General features: G+C 46.0%; 2 protein-coding genes across 4 annotated transcripts in view; one reads left to right on the forward strand and one right to left on the reverse strand.

The window, feature by feature from the left end:
• LOC143775152 (exonuclease 3'-5' domain-containing protein 2-like) overlaps positions 1-14,267 on the reverse strand; it is a 77,631-nt gene extending 63,364 nt beyond the window's left edge. Inside the window, exons 1-5 of one of the 2 annotated variants that reach the window (XM_077263004.1) lie at positions 14,117-14,267; positions 12,258-12,606; positions 8,433-8,689; positions 6,279-6,405; positions 83-357 (exon numbers count right to left, since the gene is read on the reverse strand). In XM_077263004.1, coding sequence (XP_077119119.1) covers positions 83-357; positions 6,279-6,405; positions 8,433-8,689; positions 12,258-12,593 — 995 coding nt within the window. In that variant the 5' untranslated portion in view covers positions 12,594-12,606; positions 14,117-14,267. The other variant, XM_077262997.1, reaches the window with a different exon arrangement.
• LOC143775137 (uncharacterized) overlaps positions 1-22,453 on the forward strand; it is a 140,435-nt gene that overhangs the window by 44,084 nt on the left and 73,898 nt on the right. The gene's annotated exons all lie outside the window — the stretch shown is intronic.

Consider the following 22,453-nt stretch of genomic DNA (forward strand, 5'->3'; position numbering starts at 1 on the left):
CTTTATGTACATAAACTTATACAAGGGTTAGTATAGGACTTATCAACCATCAAATTCTTCTGTGATAGTCAAACTGAAATACCTCACAGAATATCCCACTCCCAGAGGTTTCTTCTTATTTTTGCGGGGATCGCCCTGAGAATTTGTGCTGGACTGTTCTAGAAGACCTTCCTTCTTCTGTCTGGGAATGATGTTTATATCTCCATTTACACCTTTTCCTTTAAACGGAACATCAATCAGCCCTTGGCATTTGCTCAGAATGAAATCCCATGGGGTCGAATCATCAGAGGAGAAGAAGCCAAGTAGCTGTAGGAAAAGTGCTACAGAAACCTGGGCATCTCTGGCAGCATAAAACACCTGAAAAACAAAACAAAACAAAAAAATGTTAGAGGATCCTAGTTGACCAACTCGGCTGCAGTTTTAAGATGCTTAAAGTTTCTCACCCACACTGTTGAAAAGCTTAAAGGGAATCTGTCACCAGGTTTTTGCTACCCCATTAGAGCAACATAATGTAAGAGGTACAGACCCCGATAACAGCAATGTCATTGAGCTGCTTGCTGTCATTTTCATAAAAAAAATTAGCCGGATTACTTACGGTAATGCTCTTTTAATGAGTCCATGACAGCACCCACTGGAGAGATAGGGATCCGCCCCAAGGAACAGGAAACCTACAGAGACATAAAAGGGGGCGGTCCCCCTCTCCTCCTCAGTTTAATTTCAGAGTACCCGGAGGACCGCCAGTGTTAGTCAATCATCACAATGTATCATCAGAATATAAACTTCATAGAAGTAATTACATTGGCTTTTATTAGGGAGGGATGTGACTGGGTGCTGTCATGGACTCATTAAAAGAGCATTACCGTAAGTAATCCGGCTATTTACCCTTCGCCATGACAGCACCCACTGGAGAGATTTCCAGAGACCAACACCTAGGGGGGGACCACCGTGCTGAGGATAGTCCTGCCAAAGTGTAGGTCAGAGTCGGAAGACAGGTCGAGCCTGTAGTGATTATAGAAAGTGGAAGGAGCCAACCAAGTTGCAGCCTTACATATATCTTCGATTGGCACGTTCCCTTTTTCGGCCCAGGAAGAAGCCATGGCTCTGGTGGAATGTGCTTTGATGCCCTCCGGAGGTTCTTCATTTTTCATGGAATAGGCCAACCGGATAGCGTCTCTTATCCACCTGGATAATGTTGCTCTTGTGACTCCATATCCTTTCTTTTTGCCCTGGAAGGATATGAACAGAGCCCTACTCTGCCTCCAACTACTAGTTTTCTCAATATATTGCAAAACTACTCTCCTGACGTCTAGAGTATGGAATTTTTGTTCTTCAGGAGTAGAGGGGTCTTTAAAGAAGGTAGGAAGATGTATCTCCTGTGACCTGTGGAACTTCCCTGCTACCTTAGGAAGGTATAGGGGGTCCGGTTTTAAGATTAGTCTGTCATGAAATGTGAGAAGGTAAGGTTGATCTATCGACAAGGCCTGAATGTCGCTGACTCTTCTAGCCGATGTTAAGGCTACTAAGAAGGCTGTTTTTAACGACAAGTGTTTTAAAGATGCTGTGTCTATAGGCTCAAACGGAGATTCTGTTAGAGAGTCTAAGACTAGATTTAGATCCCAAGGAGCTACCCTAGGTATGTGGACAGGAGTAACTCGTTCACAGGCCGTGATGAAGCGGGATACCCATTTATTACCAGCAATATTATGGCCATAGAGGGCACCCAGAGCAGACACCTGGACCTTTAATGTGTTAACTGACAGACCTAACTCTTTCCCTTTCTGTAGAAATTCTAATATAGATTTTATTGGGACTTCAGAGGGGTTTGAACTAGTATGGAACTGTAGAAATTTCTTCCATACTTTGGTGTAAATTTTTGTCGTAGATGGTTTCCTGCTAAGCAGGAGTGTATCAATTAGGCCTTTTGAAAACCCCCTGGAATTTAATATCTGCCTTTCAAATTCCAGGCCGTCAGGTGGAGGCTGTCCACCTGAGGGTGGAAGAAAGGTCCCTGAGAGAGAAGGTTTGGAATTGAGGGAAGGACCCAAGGATCCGTCACCGACATTGACCGCAGGCACGAGAACCATGGTCTCTTGGGCCAGAATGGCGCTATCAGTATTATCCTGGCCTGCTCTTCCCTGATTTTCCGTATTACTTGTGGAAGCAGAATTATCGGAGGGAAAGCATACGCCAGCTTGAATTGCCATGGTGTTTGAAGAGCATCTAGAATGTCCGGGTGATCTGCACGGGACCGAGATGCGAATTTGTGGACTTGTTTGTTTTGTTTTGTAGCGAACAGGTCTATTTGGGGTTTGCCCCATAACAATGTTATCTTGTGGAAAATGTGAGGATTGAGACACCATTCTCCTTGATGAAGAGTGTGTCGACTTAGAAAGTCCGCTTGTTGATTGTCCTCTCCTTTGATGTGGACTGCCGAGAGGGACAACAGATGCTTTTCGGCCAGGATTAAGGTACTGTTTGCGGAAGACATTAGAGCGTCTGATCTTGTGCCGCCTTGTTTGTTTAAATACGCCACTGTCGTACTGTTGTCTGAACAGATTCTGACGTGGTTTCCTCGTAGCTGTGGGAGAAATTGACGCAGTGCATAGTTTACCGCATTCAATTCTTTCAGGTTTGATGAATATAAATCCTCATTCTTATCCCAGGTTCCCTGGCAGAATCTATCTCCCATGTGTGCGCCCCACCCGTGGGGACTAGCGTCCGTAGTTATCGTGTGGGATGGTGATATTACCCAAGGGACACCCCCCGCTAGGTTGTCTTTATTTAGCCACCATTCTAAGGAGGATAAGACTTTCTCGGATAAAGTTATTTTCGATTCAAGGTGCCCCAGAAATTTTCTCTGTTCCCGAAGTATCTGATGTTGTAATGTTCGGGTATGAAGTTGTGCCCACTGAACGGCTGGAGTACAGGAGGAGAGGGATCCTAGCAAGGACATTCCTGCTCTCAGGGACATTTGAGGTTTGTGAATGGCCGCCACAACTTTACCCTCTATAAGAGATATTTTTTCTTGGGGAAGTAGACATTTTTGCTTTATGGAATCTAGATTAAATCCCAAAAATGTCTGAAGAGAAAGTGGGATGAGTCTGGATTTTTTATAGTTGACGATCCAGCCCAGGCTTTCTAAGGACGAGACAGTGTCAGCTAATCGTTCCGCACACTGAAGGGATGAATTTCCTACAACTAAAAAATCATCTAAGTAGGGAATGATTAATGTGTCTCTCTGGCGAAGGTAGGCCATTACTTCTAACATTACCTTCGTGAAGATCCTGGGTGCCGTGGAGAGACCGAAGGGCATGGCTGTATACTGGAAATGATGAATCTCCCCCTCAAGAGTTACTGCCACTCTTAAGTATTTTTGATACCTACTATGGATAGGGAGATGGTAGTAGGCATCTTTTAAATCAATGCCGCCCATTCTACAATTTGGAAAAAGGAGCTTAATGGCCGATCTAATAGACTCCATTTTAAACGTATAATTTTTAATAAACGTATTGAGTTTTTTAAGATTTATAATTGTTCGAAATGAACCATCGGGTTTAGGGATTAAAAATAACGGAGAGTAGAACCCTTTACCCTCTTGTCCCTTTGGCACCGTAACTAAAACATTTTTAACTATAAGACTTCTAATTTCCAGTTCAAGGGCCTTCTGTTGCACAGGTGAGGAAAGGGCTGTTAAAATAAAGGAATCATGGGGAATTTGGAGGAATTCTATTTTCATTCCTTCCTTAAAATTTTTCTTTCCCCAATGGCGAAAAATCACGTCAAGTTCCTGGGTGCTAAATATTATTAACCTGCCCCCTACTGGGGTGTCTGGTGTTTCAAAATTTGTTATCTCTACGGAAGGGGGGGCCTTTGAACATAGTGCCACCCTGTTTTCCCTCTCTTGTGGCCCATCGTGACGATCTTTCATTTTGTGTTCTTTTCCCGAACGGCCTCTTCCTAAAGGTCTTCCTATAGAAAGGAATTGAGGGGTCAGGGAAGGCTTTTTTCCTCTCTTTTGCTTTTTTGAGGATCTCGTCTAATGCTTTCCCAAACAAAAACTCACCCTCACACGGAATAGCGCAGATCTTAGCCTTTGACTGCGTATCCCCCTTCCAGCTCTTCATCCATAACGCACGTCTGGCATTATTAATTAGACCGGCTGATCTTGCTGCAAGGCGAAGAGAGTCAGCTGAAGCATCGGCCATGAATGCTGCTGCACCTCTAATTAGTGGTATCGCATCCCGCAATTTTTGTCTGGAGACCCCCTGTTCGATCTGTTGATCCAGCTGATCAATCCAAACAAGCATGGATCTAGCAGTGCACGTGCTGGCAATTGATGGTTTAAATATGCCCGTGGAAGCCTCCCATAATCGTTTCAGTGACGATTCTGCCTTCCGATCTAGAGGATCAGAAAGTAGGCCCGCATCCTCGACTGGTAGAGCTGACTGTTTTGAGGTGGAGGCGACTGCAGCGTCCACCTTAGGGATTTTAGTCCATGAAATTAACTCCTCATCATTAAAGGGGTACTTCCTTTTGGAGGCTGACGGGAGAAAACCTCTCTGGTCCTGTTTCTCCCACTCCCTCTTTATCAGTGCCTTAACCGCAGGAATTACTGGGAATGCTCTTCTCTTCCTCTCCGCCAACCCTGCAAACATGATGTCTTGTGCAGTTTGGTCGTCTTTTGTATCCTCACAACCTATAGTATTCCTGATGGACTTTACTAGGTTGTCCACCCCATCAAGGGGAAAACAAGCTCGACCCTCAATGTCGGAATGTGTTGAGGAAGAGGATGACGCCTGCGAGGAATCTGAGTGGATAACGCCTTCCTCCTCGGACTCAGAGCTGGATATAGCCTTTTCTTTCCCGGATTTTTTAGGGGGGGTACTGGCTTGTGAGATGGCCTATAATTCCTCTCTAATTATGGCCCATATATCTGTGACCGACATAGATGGACTCTGCATTGTTTCCGCCATACACTGATTGCAGAGTTTTTTGGGGTGGGAATCTGGGAGAGGCTCGTCACATAACGCACATTGCTTGTGCTTAGATTTCTGTCTCTTTTTGGCCTGGGAGAAGAAGACATTTGTGGAAAAGGGTGTCAGCTTTATAGGCAGAGGGGAAATCACACTCACCCAGTGAAGCTGTACGGTACCGAAATAGGAGGCTGCGACTTTCTGGATCTTGAATCCTTGGTCTCACTCCTGTGGCTGGCATCTGAGGACCTTCTGCTGGCTGGCTCACCTGCTGGGTCCACAGTCTTGCCTGGGGACGACATGTTGCATCGCCTGTGCGTTTGCAACTTCCCCCTTTTTATAGGCCAGGATCCGGTCAGTAAACTTTTTTTTTTTTTTTTTTTCTTTTCTCCCACAGCGGTGCACTGCGCATGCGCGAAACCGCGCTTTCCCCCACCGCTGTGTGAGTGACCCGGAAGTGCTCCTCTACCTCCGGGTCATTCTGGGGATTCTTACACCGCTCCACGCATGTGCGGCCGCCATTATCCCGGCCTGCGCTATGGAGCGGTGTACCGGCTGCCGCTGCAGCTGTGCCGCAGATCCCGGACCCTTTACCTGGTGGTCCGCGTCTGGAGCCTCTTCAAGGCCGCACCTCTGCAGCGTTGCTCCTGTGGAATCGGCGTCTCTCCCGGACTCAGCCATCCCACATGCCGGCCAGACGAGGGGGGAGCCGTCTAACGGAATCTCCCCCGACGCTGCATCTGGACTGCATCCCCTGCCGTTCCCGCAGAAACCGCACAGGCGGATGCTCCTAGCCCAGGTAAGATCTTCTGTAGTCTTCAGAGATCCTGTCCCCTGGGAACAGGAAACCTAAACTGAGGAGGAGAGGGGGACCGCCCCCTTTTATGTCTCTGTAGGTTTCCTGTTCCTTGGGGCGGATCCCTATCTCTCCAGTGGGTGCTGTCATGGCGAAGGGTAAAAAAATCACTGGTCTATTTGCTGCAGATCTAGCAGTGCTCTGAATGCCACTGTGCAAAGGCAAAAGACTGCTAATCTGTGGTGGGGTTATACCGAGCTCATGAATATGGAGAACTATACAGCAGCAAGTTTACTAGTCCTCTAGTGACAAACATCAGTTTTACCAGCAGGAAATCAAAATTACCCTATGCAGCCCAGTAAGGGACATGAATCAGTCTCTGCCTCTACATTATGCTGCTCTAAGATTAGATGGCAATTCTGGTGACAGTCACATCAAAGGCAAGATGACAAAAAAAAAAAATAAAATAATTGATAGATGTATTATGCAAGGGGTATATAAACACATACCTGGTCCTGTGTGAATTCCTCGGCGTCCCAGTTACTGCAACGAAGCTGAAAAGATTTGGCCAGAGGATAGCACAGGATAGTTTCAGACAGCGATTTAAGACTCAGGCTGTTTTGAAAAATGTCCCTCCTGAAAATAAAAAGGTAAAATATAAAATAATTATATATATATTTATATTTTTAAGGGGTAAAACAAACAGAACTTCGTTTTGTCACAGTGTAGAAAGATTGCCAGTGACACCTGTTACTTAAAAACCTATTCTCACAGAGTGAGTCCTTTTAAGAGGCATGGATCAGGCTTGGTTTGAGTGTCCAGTTACTATGTGACTGTACCCACAAGCTCTCAGCATTCTCGGATTCCGGCGACAAAGGGCAGTCATTTGACTACAAGTATGATTTACCGTATTTTTCGGACTACAAGACGCACTTTTTCCCCCCCAAAAAAAGGGGAAAATTGGGGGGTGCGTCTAATAGTCGCAATGCATGCTTACCGGCAGTGGTGTGGTGGCGGCGGCAGAGGTGCGGTATGGCGTGCACAGGGTCCCTTCCACCGGTCAGGTGACGCAGCGGCCCGGAATGCAATGTGAGCAGCAGAGCCGGGTTGATCACCGGTTTATCGGTGGTGGCGGCCATCTTCCCGAGGCCACGCGTGCGCAGATGGAGTGCTCTGCTTCACGGGGCTTCAGGAAAATGGCCGCGGGAGGCCGTGCGTGTGCAGATGGAGGAGATCGTGGCGGCCATTTTCCTGAAGCTGAGTTTGCAGATTTAGATCTCGGCTTCAGGAAAATGGCCGCCGCGATCTCCATCTGCACACGCACGGCCATTTTCCTGAATCAGAGCACTCCATCTGCGCACGCGCGGCCTCGGGAAGATGGCCACCGCCACCGATATTCAGCCCGGCTCTGCTGCTCACATTGCATTCCGGGCAGCTGCGTCACCTCACCGGTGGAAGGGACCCAGCGAACGCCATACCGCACCTCTGCCGCCGCCACACCACTGCTGGAACCCCCCCATGGACACCAGGCCGTGGCGTCACCCACCTAAGCAGGAAGGGACCCTGCTCAGGTGCACGCCACACCGCATCACCCCACCTCTGCCGACACCATGCCTCCTGTGACCCTGCTCTGCCACCGCCAGCCCTCAGGTAAGATACTGTAAATTCGGACACTAAGACTGACCCCATCTTATAAAAAAAAAAAAAAATCTGCAATTTTCACCCCAAATTTGGGGTGTGCCTTATGGTCCGGTGTGTCTCATAGTCCGAAGAATACGGTACATACAGGCTCATACCAACTAGACCATCTAGTAGGAATGTGGCCATAAAGTCTGAAAATCACATGCTTGCTTATCACCAGAAAATCCTGACAGGCTGTGGCAACTGTAAGGCTTCAGAAGTCTGCAGTCAGACTACATACTCATAGCAAGTCTGGAAAGCCCTTTAAGATCTTTCAGTGTTACATTATATACTGTATTTTGCAGACTAAGAGGCACTCTTCCTACAAAAAGTGGAGGAAAATGGAGGGGGGGGGGGGTGCAACTCCTGTACCTGCTGCTGAAGAGAAATGAATACTCATTATATTAATCCCCTTTGGTAGCTGGCACACATATGCCAGGAAGCTGCAGCCAACACTGTGCCCACTATTGAAGCTCAGTGAATATTCACTGCTCTCCATACACACTCCAGGCGTGGGGAGCAGCAAGTATTCCAGCAGCTGTCCTTGGCTTGTAGGCAGGGTATGACATCACTGCCATGTGATGCTTAGAAGCATAAATCAGCTGTTGCCATCAGAACAGGACGCTGCGAGGGAGCGTAGGGAAGGCAAGCAGAATGGTTTGTGGGTTTTTTTATGTTTTTTTCTGAAAGGGGCCATGTATGCCAGGATGGGGATGAGGGAGACCATGCCTACCAGGATTGGGGATATTAGTACAGAACTGACCACATTTTGATTTCATTTTTTTTTCTCCTGTAGTTTCCTCCTCTAAAACCCAAGTGTGTCTTATGGTCCAGTGTGTCTCAATCTGAAAAATCTGGTAGTTTGTGTCTGAACAAAAGATACTTGCCACATTTAAATTGATAACCAGTTATGTAACTGGCTAATCCCAATTTACACAATTGCTTGGATCAATAGTGAATACAAATCTGTAAAAGACACCTACCTATGTCTCATTGCAAGATAGCGTATGTCAACAATGCCCTTCACAGAGAGCCCATACTCATTCATCAATTTGGAGGCATCTTCCCAACAACCTACACCGACTTTCAGAACATTACTGGACGCCAGAAGAGCCACTAAGGTGTTGGGAATGTTGCAGCTAGTGCTGACCAAGCGAGGCAGACGGACCAGTACACAGAAGCCACTGTGGGAGGCCATCTGTAGCAGGGAAATCGGGTTTGCTCTCCCATCTACAGACACCTGAAAAATAAATAGATAAGATGAAGGGTCACAATGGGCCGTTAGCATAAGTTACTATTTGAGATTCATTCTAAAGGTACCGTCACACTAAACGATATCGCTAGCGATCCGTGACGTTGCAGCGTCCTGGATAGCGATATCGTTGTGTTTGACACGCAGCAGCGATCAGGATCCTGCTGAGATATCGCTGGTCGTTGATTAAAGTTCAGAACTTTATTTGGTCGTCAGATCGCAGTGTATCGTTGTGTTTGACAGCAAAAGCAACGATACCAGCGATGTTTTACAATGGCAACCAGGGTAAATATCGGGTTACTAAGCGCAGGGCCACGCTTAGTAACCCGATGTTTACCCTGGTTACCAGTGTAAAAAGTAAAAAAACAAACAGTACATACTCACCTTCGCGTCCCCCGGCGTCCGCTTCCTGCACTGACTGAGCGCCGGCCCTAAAGTGAAAGCACAGCACAGCGGTGAGGTCACCGCTCTGCTGTTAGGGCCGGCACTCAGTCAGTGCAGGAAGCGGACGCCGGGGGACGCGAAGGCGAGTATGTACTGTTTGTTTTTTTACATTTTACACTGGTAACCAGGGTAAACATCGGGTTACTAAGCGCGGCCCTGCGCTTAGCAACCCAATGTTTACCCTGGTTACCCAGGGACCTCGGCATCGTTGGTCGCTGGAGAGCGGTCTGTGTGACAGCTCTCCAGTGACCAAACAGCGACGCTGCAGCGATCAGCATCGTTGTCTGTATCGCTGCAGCGTCGCTTAGTGTGAAGGTACCTTAAGAAGCATACCACGTATTCATGTAGTACAGAGTTTCCATACAAAGCCAGTTACTACAGCTGAGCAAATCATCTCTAGAGGCAGTGTCCACATTTAGGTCTTTAACAAAAAACAAAAACAAACAAACACAACCACACACACACGTAGGGGCCTAGTAATCAGAAGAGGCACCAAGAATACCAGAATTTGAGGTCCAGCTGAAGTTCACACTGCCCTGAGAGCTGCCACAGTTTACATGTGAATTTTCAGACTAGAATCATTTAAGACTTTTGCTATACAATCCTGCAGAAGAGTCATCGCCAAGTTGGATAACCCCCTTTAAAAATAAGTTTAGTTTCATCTTCATAGATGGATATTGTCAGAACGCTTTAACAAGCACTATCGCAATTCACTGCCATTAATATCTCACCAACTTCTTTTACAATTGTAGCTTTTTAGACAGACCACTACTGCTATCACTCTCCTGAAGCAATAGGGATCGTAAATAGTGCACGTGTTCTGCTGCCTAGCAGGGGAGGTCGGTCTCCAAGGCACCAAGCCATAAACAATGTTAAGGGTGTTTTTAGGGCATGACCAATTTCACTACCTGCAGAGAAAATAAACTCCCTTCCAGTCTCTATACTGTGAGACTGAGTGCGCTGCAATCACTGCCAGCACTGAGAGCCTGCCCTCCCCATACAGGCTGCCTAGTAGTGTGCAGGGAGTACAGCCACGCTCACCATAACTCCCTGTACCCAGATATGACTGGGAAAGAACAGCTGCAGGGAGGATACTGGTTAATTTTATCCCTGTAGCCACTACTGGGGTGAAGAAATCCTTCTTGTGGTTCTTGTGTAATCAGCGTTAGAAGTTTTCAGCTAATGAGATGCCTGTGCTTCTGGGCAGGACTGTAGGCAGAGTGATCTTCCTGCTCTAAGCAAGAGAAACCATGGAGAGACCTGCCCACAGGCCGCCTTGAAGCACAAACATGTTCCTCATCATAGAGACAGACTGTGCTTTGGGGCAGCCTGTGGGCAGGACTCTTCTTGGTTTCTCTGGTTTAGAGTAGGAAGATCAGACTGCCTACAGTCCCGCCCAGGAGCACGAAAACTTCTAACACAAAAACCACAAGACTGATTTCTTCACGCCAGGTATCATTTTAATCAGTATAACACTGCCAACCTGACAGTCAAAATCCTGCAGACAGGTTCGCTTTTATGCATTTTACCATCAAATTAAGCCTATATCTGCAAGTAGGTAGTATTTCTGGGCATGAACGGCATTCAATCTCTCAATAACGGCGGAAAGTTTTAATAAGCAGAAAATTGCTTGCATTTACAAGCACTTGCAGTACTCATTTATGAAGATTGGAATAATCCTTTAAAAGGGAGTGTCAGTAGGATCAACCCGACATCGGGTGTAACAGTATGCCGATGTTGGACTCCCCCTGTTTGTTGTGGGCTCTGGCGCCGAGTCTGCACCTTTCCGGGCTCATGTCAGCTGACATGTGCCTGCAACAGCCTCAGGTGGAATAGTGTTCCACTTGCGGCTGATAACTAGTTAAATGCTGCTGTCAATTTTTGACAGCGTCATTTAACGTGCTTACCAGAAGCACATCACTAATCCTGCCCATGGGTGACCCCGTCACATGATCGTGGGTCACCGATGGTTTGTCATAGCTGGATTGCTATGAGAACCGGGTGGCGCTCATAGCAAGTGAGCATTTCTGCTACACAGGCGATGTGATCATCACCTGTGTGTAGAGGCAATTGAAGTAGTGCAGCTTCTAGTCTCCCATAGAGGCTATTGAAGCATGCAAAAGGTAAAAAAAAAAAAAAAAGCCCTGAAATGACCATACTAACCAAGATTTAAAATACAAAATTGTTATGGCTCTGGGAAGGGGAGCAGAAGAGGAATATGCAAAAATGAAAATACCTATGGTCGAAAGAGTTAAGGTGTCTATATTGTCATAGAAGATGAATAAAAGGACATCTTCCTAGTATTTAGATGAGTTGTTCGGGATCCATGGACTGAACACAGATCGCCAGAAAATCTGCCTCCAGAGCTCATTTTATATGAAAGCGATGTTACCAGGGTGAGACATGTAATGACTGACAGTCTACTCTCACTGCATAGTAAAGCAGAAATTAGCTTAGGCTCATCTCCAGCAGCACTTTTGTTCTCCAGGCACAGCTGATGGCACCATTACAACCAATACCTTCAGCTGATCTCATAGGCAGTGTTGGGGAGGGAAGAACAGAACACACACGGCTTAGGAGGGTTTGTCAAACTGACAGATTACCTTTAAAAGGAGGTATAGTAAAGGATAAAGTAACATCTTGAAATGGGCAGCATTCATCACATCAATTAACTTAACTTACATTTGCAGACATGCCTTCTCTGCTCACTTTACAGCAGTCACGTATCCCCTCAGTTGTGATCTGGCCACAAATCAGTTTTTCCAGTTTTCTGGAATAATGTGCCTTGTCTACGCATGCACCTTTCCAACTGCATACTGACATGCCAAGAAAAGGGACATCGCTGATGACAACGCCGACTACGAAGTTGGCCTAATTTGTCTAGATAACATGTGCCCAGTAAATGCAGCCAGATTACTACAGAGGGGTGGGGGAAAACTGCATGACTAATATAAAGTGGGCAAAGCAGGCACTATTAGAAATGAACTTGTAAGCAAGTCAAAGTTCACGTGCTGGGGAATTGAAGATAAATATTTTATACTCGAAAGTTTCAAAACTTTTAGATGTACGGTAGCAACAATGGCTAGGAGAGCCCAAACATCTGAAAACATACCCACTCGCAGTCCACCCCAAGTACTGGGTATTCGTCAAGGTCTCGCTGTAATGAAGGCCACACCGCCTCCCATTCTTCAGCCTTAGAGACTATTTTTATTGGAGCCTGCAGAAGTTTTTCCACAGAAAACACAGATCGTTCTCTTTCTAAAGATTGATGCACTTTCTGATCCGATCCATGGATCTCTGCGGCCAACGCAGTACACAAGTCTTTGTGGTCAACATTAGTACACAGCTGCTGCCTCCGGCGATTGATAAGCTTCCACAGAACAAGACATCCAACTGTAGTACCCACCAGAGAGGCGACACCAAGGGTTATACCTGCATGTCTGGGCATTCTGCTGCAAGACCTGGTAAAGAGTCAAGACAGAATTATGAAAACAGTGTCTCATTTTGCTTTTAAGTACAGACCAATCACAATTTTTGAAAAGTTGTATCTAAATCCAGTCCAACCGGGGGATGGGGGGCGGTGTAAAGGAAAAAAAACAAAACATTTGATCCGGTATTTGGATCATATTCATCCATGCAAATCAATGGGCCCGTGGAAACCATAGAATGAAAGGGTTTTTCTCATTTATATAATTTATTTAGCTCCATTAACTACACAGCTCTTTACATTCCTTATCAGTGTGTCCTTTGAGTGTGGGAGAAAACCCACACAAGCACAAGGAGAATATACAGACTCTAGCAGGTGTCCTGCTGCCCTCCAAAAGAATCAGATCACACTCTAATCACAGTCTGATCAGTGTCACCCAATTCTCTGAGATGAGAGCATAGTCATCTGCACCTGCCCTTCGTCTCAGCTACTGCTCTCCTGTGCTTCAAACTTCATATAGGAATAACAGGTGAGAGAAAGGAAGTTGAGGCTTAAGGTATGTTCACAGTCGGTGAACTGTGATATTAGAAAAATCACAGCATGGTGACAGTGGTTAGCTCTGCAGCACAGGTTTCAAATCCCACCAAGGACAACATCTGCAAGGAGTTTGTATGTTCTCCCCGTGCTTGAGTGTGTTTCCTCCAGGATCTCCAATGGGGACTGTAATTATCTGTAAAGAGCTTCAGCATATGATAGCACATTTAACATGATGTATTTTTGACTAGGATTCTCCCCCCCCCCCCCCCCCGTGTTTCAGTTGGGGTTAAATCCTCTCATACAAGACTTATTTATAAGCCGACTCTTTATAACCCCACAGAGTGGTAAAAAGAGATTTTGATGCATATATCTAAGGTCTTGTGCAAAAACCATGACTCCGTGAGACACTAGTAAATGAATGGCTTCCTTGTGCTATTCCCAACCACCCTCCTAAGCAGGATCCATAGCACTGGACAAAACCTGTACACTTGACAAGGGGTTTGTTTGGTTTGTCAAAGACAGGGTATCTGGATCTGAGAAGGTAGTTTATATCCACACTATTACAGAACTGTACAGCAACCTGGAATCCATTAACATTGCTCCTAAAACCATCATGTTACTTATTCCCACCGATACCTGAAGCATTATAAAGGGCTAGATAGGAAGTCTGGATGTGCTCATCACTCCATCTCCACCATTACAACCCAGGAGACCAGCACTCGCTAGTAGTAGTAGTAGAAGTAGCTTTGTATTTGGCAGACCATAGGCAGCTTTCAGGCCTACATAAGGAGGCCAGGTCACAGAGCTGGATTTCATACCGATGGTTTGTATGCAAGGAGCAAACACACAGCAGGGGGGATTAAGCAGCACTAAACACTGAAAGAAATCCCTCACAATCCAATGGTCTCCGGTAATGGCGGCCACAAAGATAAACCCCACACACAGCCGTCCGCAGAGAGCCGCCGCAGCAGCAGCCATAACCAGCGCCATACACGGAGGAGCAGTACCTGCACGCCGCCTGCGTTCCACCACTTCATACACTTCCTCTTCCGGGGTGACGTCAGCACGCACCCTAGTGATCCTCTTATACAGACCGGCGTTCTTGTTTAACCCCTTCCTGTCACGCAGGGCCGGAACCGAACCTGCTCCATAGAGCAGAGCACTGTCTTCTCTGGAGATAAGACCCGAGCGCTGCCATAGAAGAAACTCACCGCCTGAACACATTAAACTATATGGATTTTCACATTTGTTTCTCAGAAAGCTGGGTGACGACTAATATGCCCACCATTACTGTCACTAAGTGGGTAGAGATCTGTTACAGATGCCACTCAGGAAGTTGGGAGAGCTGAGTAGCAATCTGTGCAGAAGCCATAATGTGGGCTCTATGTGGCCTGGTAGCAGCGGATCCTGACAACTGTCGGTCATGGTGCTGGGCGGGATGGGGTGGGAGAGTTATCTGTATCGGTTAAGGGGGCTTCCAGGGACGAGATCACAGGTTACGTCATCGATATATGAGATGAGTTGGGGTCACAGCCACCGATCAGCTGAAATTCACATGAATGGGTGTCTGCCCCCACCAATCTCACACTCAGTGACGGTGTATACATGCTAACAGGTATAAACTAACACATGCAGCTCTACACTTATGTTACTGACTTTATGGCAGTTTCATCCTGCAGACACTAGATGGCGCTGTGGCTCCCGATGACGTCACGGCTCCTTGCAGCCTCTAGACAGTAATAGCAGCATGTGACGTCGCCGAGCGCAGTGGCGTGCGCCTGTAATCCCGGCCACCAAGGGAGGCTGAGTGTTGGATCGCTTTGAGTCTAGGGGTTCTAGACTGCTCTGTGCCAATCCGTTCGGGGCGCTGCACTAGGTTCGGTATTTGTGACACTGGGGGAACTAGAGCGAACCAGTGTCCTAAAGTGGGAGGAGGCCGGCCCGGGACGGCCCAAGAGACCCCATGCCGACCGACGTGTGTAGCCGCGCCTGTGATAGCACCACGTTGTAGACTAGTCTACAATGCAGGGCAGGACTGGACAATACAGCGTGACATCCACTTTTTATACACACAGAAAATATTCATTTTACATCGGGAAATCATTATTAATGTAGAAAAAGATCCAATTTCTTAAAATTGTGATGTTTATTAGAAAATTCAATGCAAACATTCAAGACTGTCTATGCATTGAACTTTGTACTTCGTTTTCTAATAAACATCGACATTTTAAGACGCTGAATGTTTTCTACATTTGATCCCTTGGCTTCCGTGCTACAATGCCCCTAGAGTCGGAGCTGTTTTTTCTTTTTTCAACAGATCATTATTAACCCTCAGTCACATCTGCAATAATTATTATTCGGTTGATGCTTTGAAGGTAACAATAATGAACTATGCAAAACATGAAAATGTAAATATATATATATATATATATATTCCTCCTGTATTTGTACTTTCTCCCTATCTCCCCAGATTCTGATATTACGTCTCCTGATCTCTCTGTGATGCCGTTACACTGAGCGCTACTGACACCTACTGGCGAAACCAATAAAATGCTTCCATCTGTTATGCAGTACTAGGTGTTACCAGCAGAGGCCACTCCAGCTCTAAACCTTCAGGACGGAACATGAATCACCTGCAAAATTCACATTATAATGAGGTTACGCTGAAGGCCTCATGAGAAAATGATCTATTGTTTATATCAGTTTTTTTTTCTTCAATGTATTTTTTTCCATATAAAAATCTGTATTAAAAATAAAGTAGTAATATAATATATCAAAAATTATTAACACAAATAAATATATTTAAAAAATTACCAATAATAAGTATAAAATAAACAGACCACAAATCAACCCACTAAAAACACAAGAAGATCCTAAGGGTGCGTGTCCACGTTCAGGATGGCCGGCGCTTTGGACGGAGCGGAAAACTCGCTCTGCCCTAAGCCCCGCCCTCTTCTGGAGACGCGATGATGCCGGATGTGTTCATTGCACACATGTGCACACATTGCCGCATGTCCGGAATCCCCTCCACTATGCTGTAACATCTGGATGCGGCGGATTGAATGCTGCGGCTCCACGCAGCACTCAATCCGCTGCTATTCCGGATGTAAAACGGCCCATGGACACATACCCTAAGGCCGGCGTCACACTGGCGAGTTTTACGGACGTATGAGCACAGAAAATACACCCGTAAAATACGCATAACACACGGCCCAATGATTCTCTATGGCCCAGCTCCTATCAGCCGTATTTTACTGATCCGTATTATACGGTCTTCTACGGCCGTAGAAAATCACAGCATGCTGCGTTTGTCACCGTAATGCGCAAAAAAATCGCCAATGAAAGTCTATGGGGGCGAGAAAAATACGGATTACACACGGACCAGCAGTGTGACTTGCGAGAAATACGCAGCGGTGTTCTATAGAAAAGCCGGTAATTCAATTGCCGGCTTTTCATTTCTCCTTCACAAACCCAACAGGATATGAGATATGGTTTACATACAGTAAACCATCTCATATCCCTTTTTTTTTTGAAAAATTCCACACTACTAATGTTAGTAGTGTATGTGCAAAATTTGGGCACTGTAGCTTGTAAAATAAAGGGTGAAATGGCGGAAAAAATTGGCATGGGCTCCCGCGCAATTTTCTCCGCCAGAGTGGTAAAGCCAGTGACTGAGGGCAGATATTAATAGCCTAGAGAGGGTCCATGGTTATTAGCCCCCCTGGCTACAAACATCTGCCCCCAGCCACCCCAGAAAAGGCACATCTGTAAAGATGCGCCTATTCTGGCACTTGGCCACTATCTTCCCACTCCCGTGTAGTGGTGGGATATGGGGTAATGAAGGGTTAATGTCACCAGGGCCATATTTGCCACTAGGCACGTGAGGGCATGTGCCTAGGGCGGGGACAATGCAGGGGGCGGCACCTGAGCAAGGTTTGTTTTTTTTTTATAAAACCTGGGTCACCTCGGGACCGACCCCGCCCAACCCCCCGCCTCCCCGGTTGCCCGCCCGCCTCCCAACCGCTTCCCACCCACCCTCCTTGAAGACGATACTCACCCTGCTCCAACGATGCCTGGTCTCGGCTTCTGCAGTGCTCCTGAATGAGCGGTCACATGGTACCCCTCATTAAGGTCACGAATATGCGCATATTCATGACCTTAATGAGCGGTATCACATGACCACTCACGCAGGAAGAAGGTGAGGCGCCGGGAGTCGGGACAGAGCCAGAGGGATGTCGGCACGGCCGCGCGGTGAGGATCAGGTGAGTATGAGGGACGGAGGGATGGGGGGACAGGGGAGGGGGGATGAAGGAGGACGGTAAGCCGCGCCATTCAAGATGGGAGCAGGGGGTGGGGTGGAGTGGAGAGATGAGCCATGCATACGGGGGGGGGGGGAATATGAGCCATGCATACAGGGGGGGGGGAATATGAGCCATGCATACAGGGGGGGGGGGATATGAGCCATGCATACAGGGGGGGAATATGAGCCATGCATACAGGGGGGGAATATGAGCCATGCATACAGGGGGGGGAATATGAGCCATGCATACAGGGGGGGGAATATGAGTCATGCATACAGGTGGGGAATATGAGCCATGCATACAGGGGGGGAATATGAGCCATGCATACAGGGGGGATATGAGCCAAGCATACAGGAGGGGGGGGAATATGAGCCATGCATACAGGAGGGGGGGGTCATTATACAGTATTAAGCATCATGTGGCCATTATACAGTATGGAGCACTGTGTGGCCATTATGCATTATGGAGCATCATGTGTGGCCATTATACACTATGGAGCATCATGTGTGGCCATTATACAGTATTGAGCATCATGTGTGGCCATTATACAGTATGGAGAACTGTGTGGCCGTTATACAGTATTGAGCATCATGTGTGGCCGTTATACAGTATGGAGCATCATGTGTGGCCAATGGCCATTATACAGTATGGAGCATCATGTGTGGCCGTTATACAGTATGGAGCATCATGTGTGGCCAATGGCCATTATACAGTATGGAGCATCATGTGTGGCCGTTATACAGTATGGAGCATCATGTTTGGCCATTATACAGTATTGAGCATCATGTGGGATCATTATACAGTATGGAGAACTGTGTGTGGCCTTTATACAGTATGGAGCACTATGTGTGGCCATTATACAGTATGGAGCACTATGTGTGGCCATTATACAGTATGGAGCATAATGTGTGGCCATTATACACTATGGAGCATCATGTGTGGCCATTATACAGTATTGAGCATCATGTGTGGCCATTATACAGTATGGAGAACTGTGTGTTGCCATTATACAGTATGGAGCATCATGTGTGGTGGCCATTATACAGTATTGAGCATCATGTGGGGCCATTATACAGGATGGAGCAACATGTGTGGCCATTATACAGTATGGAGCATCATGTGCGGTCATTATACAGTATAGAGCACTGTGGCCATATTTTTTTTTTGCTTATATTTATTGTATATAAAACAGTGTGATCAGCAGTGCTAAATGGTTGTGGTTGGGACGTGGATATGGGTGTGACTAGTTGTGAAATGGGTGTGGCCTAAAATTTGCCGCAAACTTTATACCTCCTTCCCTTCTTCAAAAGTTGGGAGGTATGGTACCGCATTTGCCAGATCATGGCAAGTGCCGCAAATCCCATAGGGAATGAATGAGGCTGAACGCAGTGTTGCCGTAAGTGATCCGTTACGCGGCAGATGCAGAAAAACTGCCCGATCGGCTGCAAAAGGCGACTTTCACATCAGCGATTCTTGCCAAAGTCACTGCCGATAGTGTCATACTCACCAAAGGGGGAGGCAGCACTAAAAGTGCCTAGGGCAGCAGAAACTCTAAATACGGCCCTGGGCACGGTGGCAACTTGTGGGGGCCGGGGCGTGCTAGAGTCCCTGTAAAAAGCCTCAGGCCATCAGTCATACGGGTTTGTCCTATCCTTACCATCAGGGGGACAGAGAAAGAGACATAACATCTAGAACATCTACAACAGTTGTGAGGACCTTATGAGAGGCTCAGCAATATGGTACTGCAACACCCAGGTGCTAGAGAAAGGCTACTGATTACCACCTGGATAAGGGGACTCTGAATTTGCCTTCGGACCGGCCGGACTCTGCCTGCCCTGTGATCTGGTGCTCTGGACTGTGGATGCTGAATCCTTCAGTAAAAAGGTAAAGAGACTGCAACCTTGTGTCCTCGTTTTTCACTGCGCCTCACACCATCCTCCATCTACACACTGGGAAGCCCTGGGGATACACGTCACCTGTGGGAAGGTATACCATCTAGCTGCCATAACATCACCCCAGTGGACCCCTTAATGCAACGTCGGTCACTCTGACCGAATACCACAGGTGGCGTCACGAACATATTCCTTTAACCCCTTAGTGACAGAGCCAATTTGGTACTTAATGACCGAGCCAATTTTTACAATTCTGACCAGTGTCATTTTATGAGGTTATAACTCTGGAACGCTTTATCGGATCCCGCTGATTCTGAGATTGTTTTTTCGTGACATGTTGTACTTCAAATTAGTGGTAACATTTCTTCGATATTACTTGCGATTATTTATGAAAAAAATGGAAATATGGCGAAAATTTTTAAAATTTTGCAATTTTCAAACTTTGTATTTTTATGCCCTTAAATCAGAGAGATATGTCACAAAAAATAGTTAATAAATAACATTTCTCACATGTCTACTTTACATCAGCACAATTTTGGAAACAATTTTTTTTTTTTGTTAGGGAGTTATAAGGGTTAAAAGTTGACCAGCAATTTCTCATTTTTACAACACCATGTTTTTTTTAGGGACCACATCACCTTTGAAGTGATTTTGAGGGGTCTATATGATAGAAAATAACCAAGTGTGACACCATTCTAAAAACTGCACCCCTCAAGCTGCTCAAAACCACATTCAAGAAGTTTATTAACCCTTTACGTTCTTCACAGGAACTAAAACAATGTGGAAGAAAAAAATGAACATTTAACTTTTTTTTGCAAACATTTTACTTCAGAACCATTTTTTTTAATTTTCACAAGTGTAAAAACAGAAATTTAACCACAAATTTTGTTGTGCAATTTTTCCTGAGTACGCCGATACCCCATATGTGGAGGTAAACCACTGTTTGGGCGCACCGCAGAGCTTGGAAGTGAAGGAGCACCGTTTGACTGTTTCAATGCAGAATTGGCTGGAATTGAGATCGGACGCCATGTCGCGTTTGGAGAGCCCCTAATGTGCCTAAACAGTGGAAACCCCCCACAAGTGACACCATTTTGGAAACTAGACCCCCCAAGGAACTTATCTAGATGTGTGGTGAGCACTTTGAACCCCCAAGTGCTTCACAGAAGTTTATAACGTAGAGCCGTGAAAATAAAAAATCGCATTTGTTTTCACAAAAATGACTTTTTCACCCACAAATTCTTATTTTCACAAGGGTAACAGGAGAAATTAGACCACAAAAGTTGTTGTGCAATTTCTCCTGAGTACGTCGATACCCCATATGTGGAGGTAAACCACTGTTTGGGCGCACCGCAGAGCTTGGAAGTGAAGGAGCACCGTTTGACTTTTTCAATGCAGAATTGGCTGGAATTGAGATCGGATGCCATGTCGCGTTTGGAGAGTCCCTGATGTGCCTAAACAGTGGAAACCCCCACAAGTGATACCATTTTGGAAACTAGACCCCTTAAGGAACTTATCTAGATGTGTGGTGAGCACTTTAAACCCCCAGGTGCTTCACAGAAGTTTATAACGTAGAGCCGTGAAAATAAAAAAATCGCATTTTTTCTACAAAAATGATCTTTTTGCCTCCAAATTTTTATTTTACCAAGGGTAACAGGAGAAAATGGACCCCAGAAGCTGTTGTACAATTTGTCTTGAGTACGCCGACACCCCATATGTGGGGGTAAACCACTGTTTGGGCGCATGGCTGAGCTCGGAAGCAAAGGAGCGCCATTTGACTTTTCAATGCAAAATTGACTGGAATTGAGATCGGACGCCATGTCACGTTTGGAGAGCCCCTGATGTGCCTAAACAGCAGAAACCCCCCAAAAGTGACCCCATTTTGGGAACTAGACCCCCCATGGAACTTATCTAGATGTGTAGTGAGAACTTTGAATGCCCAAGTGCATCACAGAAGTTTATAATGCAGAGTCGTGAAAATAAAAAATATATATTTTTTAACAATAAAGATTTTTTAGCCCCCAAGTTTTTATTTTCACAAGGGTAACAAGAGAAATTGGACCCCAAAAGTTGTTGTCCAATTTGTCCTGAGTATGCTGGTACCCCATATGTGGGGGTAAACCACTGTTTGGGCGCACGGCAGAGCTCGGAAGGGAAGGAGTGCCATTTTGGAATGCAGACTTTGATAGAATTGTCTGCGGGCGTTATGTTGCCTTTGCAGACCCCTAATGTACCTAAACAGTAGAAACCCCCAACAAGTGACCCCATTTTGGAAAATAGACCCCCCAAGGAACTTATCTAGATATGTGGTGAGAACTTTGAATGCCCAAGTGCTTCACAGAAGTTTATAATGCAAAGTAGTGAAAATAAAAAATATTTTTTTTCCCACAAAAAAGATTTTTTTAGCCCCCAAATTTTTATTTTCACAAGGGTAACAAGAGAAATTGGACCCCAAAAGTTGTTGTCCAATTTGTCCTGAGTATGCTGGTACCCCATATGTGGGGGTAAACCACTGTTTGGGCGCACGGCAGAGCTCGGAAGGGAAGGAGCGCCATTTTGGAATGCAGACTTTGATAGAATTGTCTGCGGGCGTTATGTTGCGTTTGCAGACCCCTAATGTACCTAAACAGTAGAAACCCCCACAAGTGACCAAATTTTGGAAACTAGACCCCCTAAGGAACTTATCTAGATATGTGGTGAGAACTTTGAAAGCTCAAGTGCTTCACAGAAATTTATAATGCAGAGTAGTGAAAATAAAAAAATATATTTTTTTCCAACAAAAAAGATTTTTAGCCCCCAATTTTTTATTTTCACAAGGGTAACAGGAGAAATTGGACCCCAAAAGTTGTTGTCCAATTTATCCCGAGTACGCTGATGCCCCATATGTGGGGGTAAACCACTGTTTGGGCGCACGGCAGAGCTCAGAAGGGAGGGAGTACCATTTGACTTTTTTAGCGCAAAATTGGCTGTCGTGTTTGGAGACCCCCTGATGTACCTAAACAGTGGAAACCCCCCAATTCTAACTCCAACCCTAACCCCAACACACCCCTAACCCTAATCTCAACCCGATCCATAATCCTAATCACAATCCTAACGATAATCACAACCCTAACCCCAAAACAGCCCTAATCTCAACCCTAACCATAACCCTAAT

This window comes from Ranitomeya variabilis, chromosome 1, assembly GCF_051348905.1.
Source record: "Ranitomeya variabilis isolate aRanVar5 chromosome 1, aRanVar5.hap1, whole genome shotgun sequence".
In the NCBI taxonomy this organism is placed as follows: Eukaryota; Metazoa; Chordata; class Amphibia; order Anura; family Dendrobatidae; genus Ranitomeya; species Ranitomeya variabilis.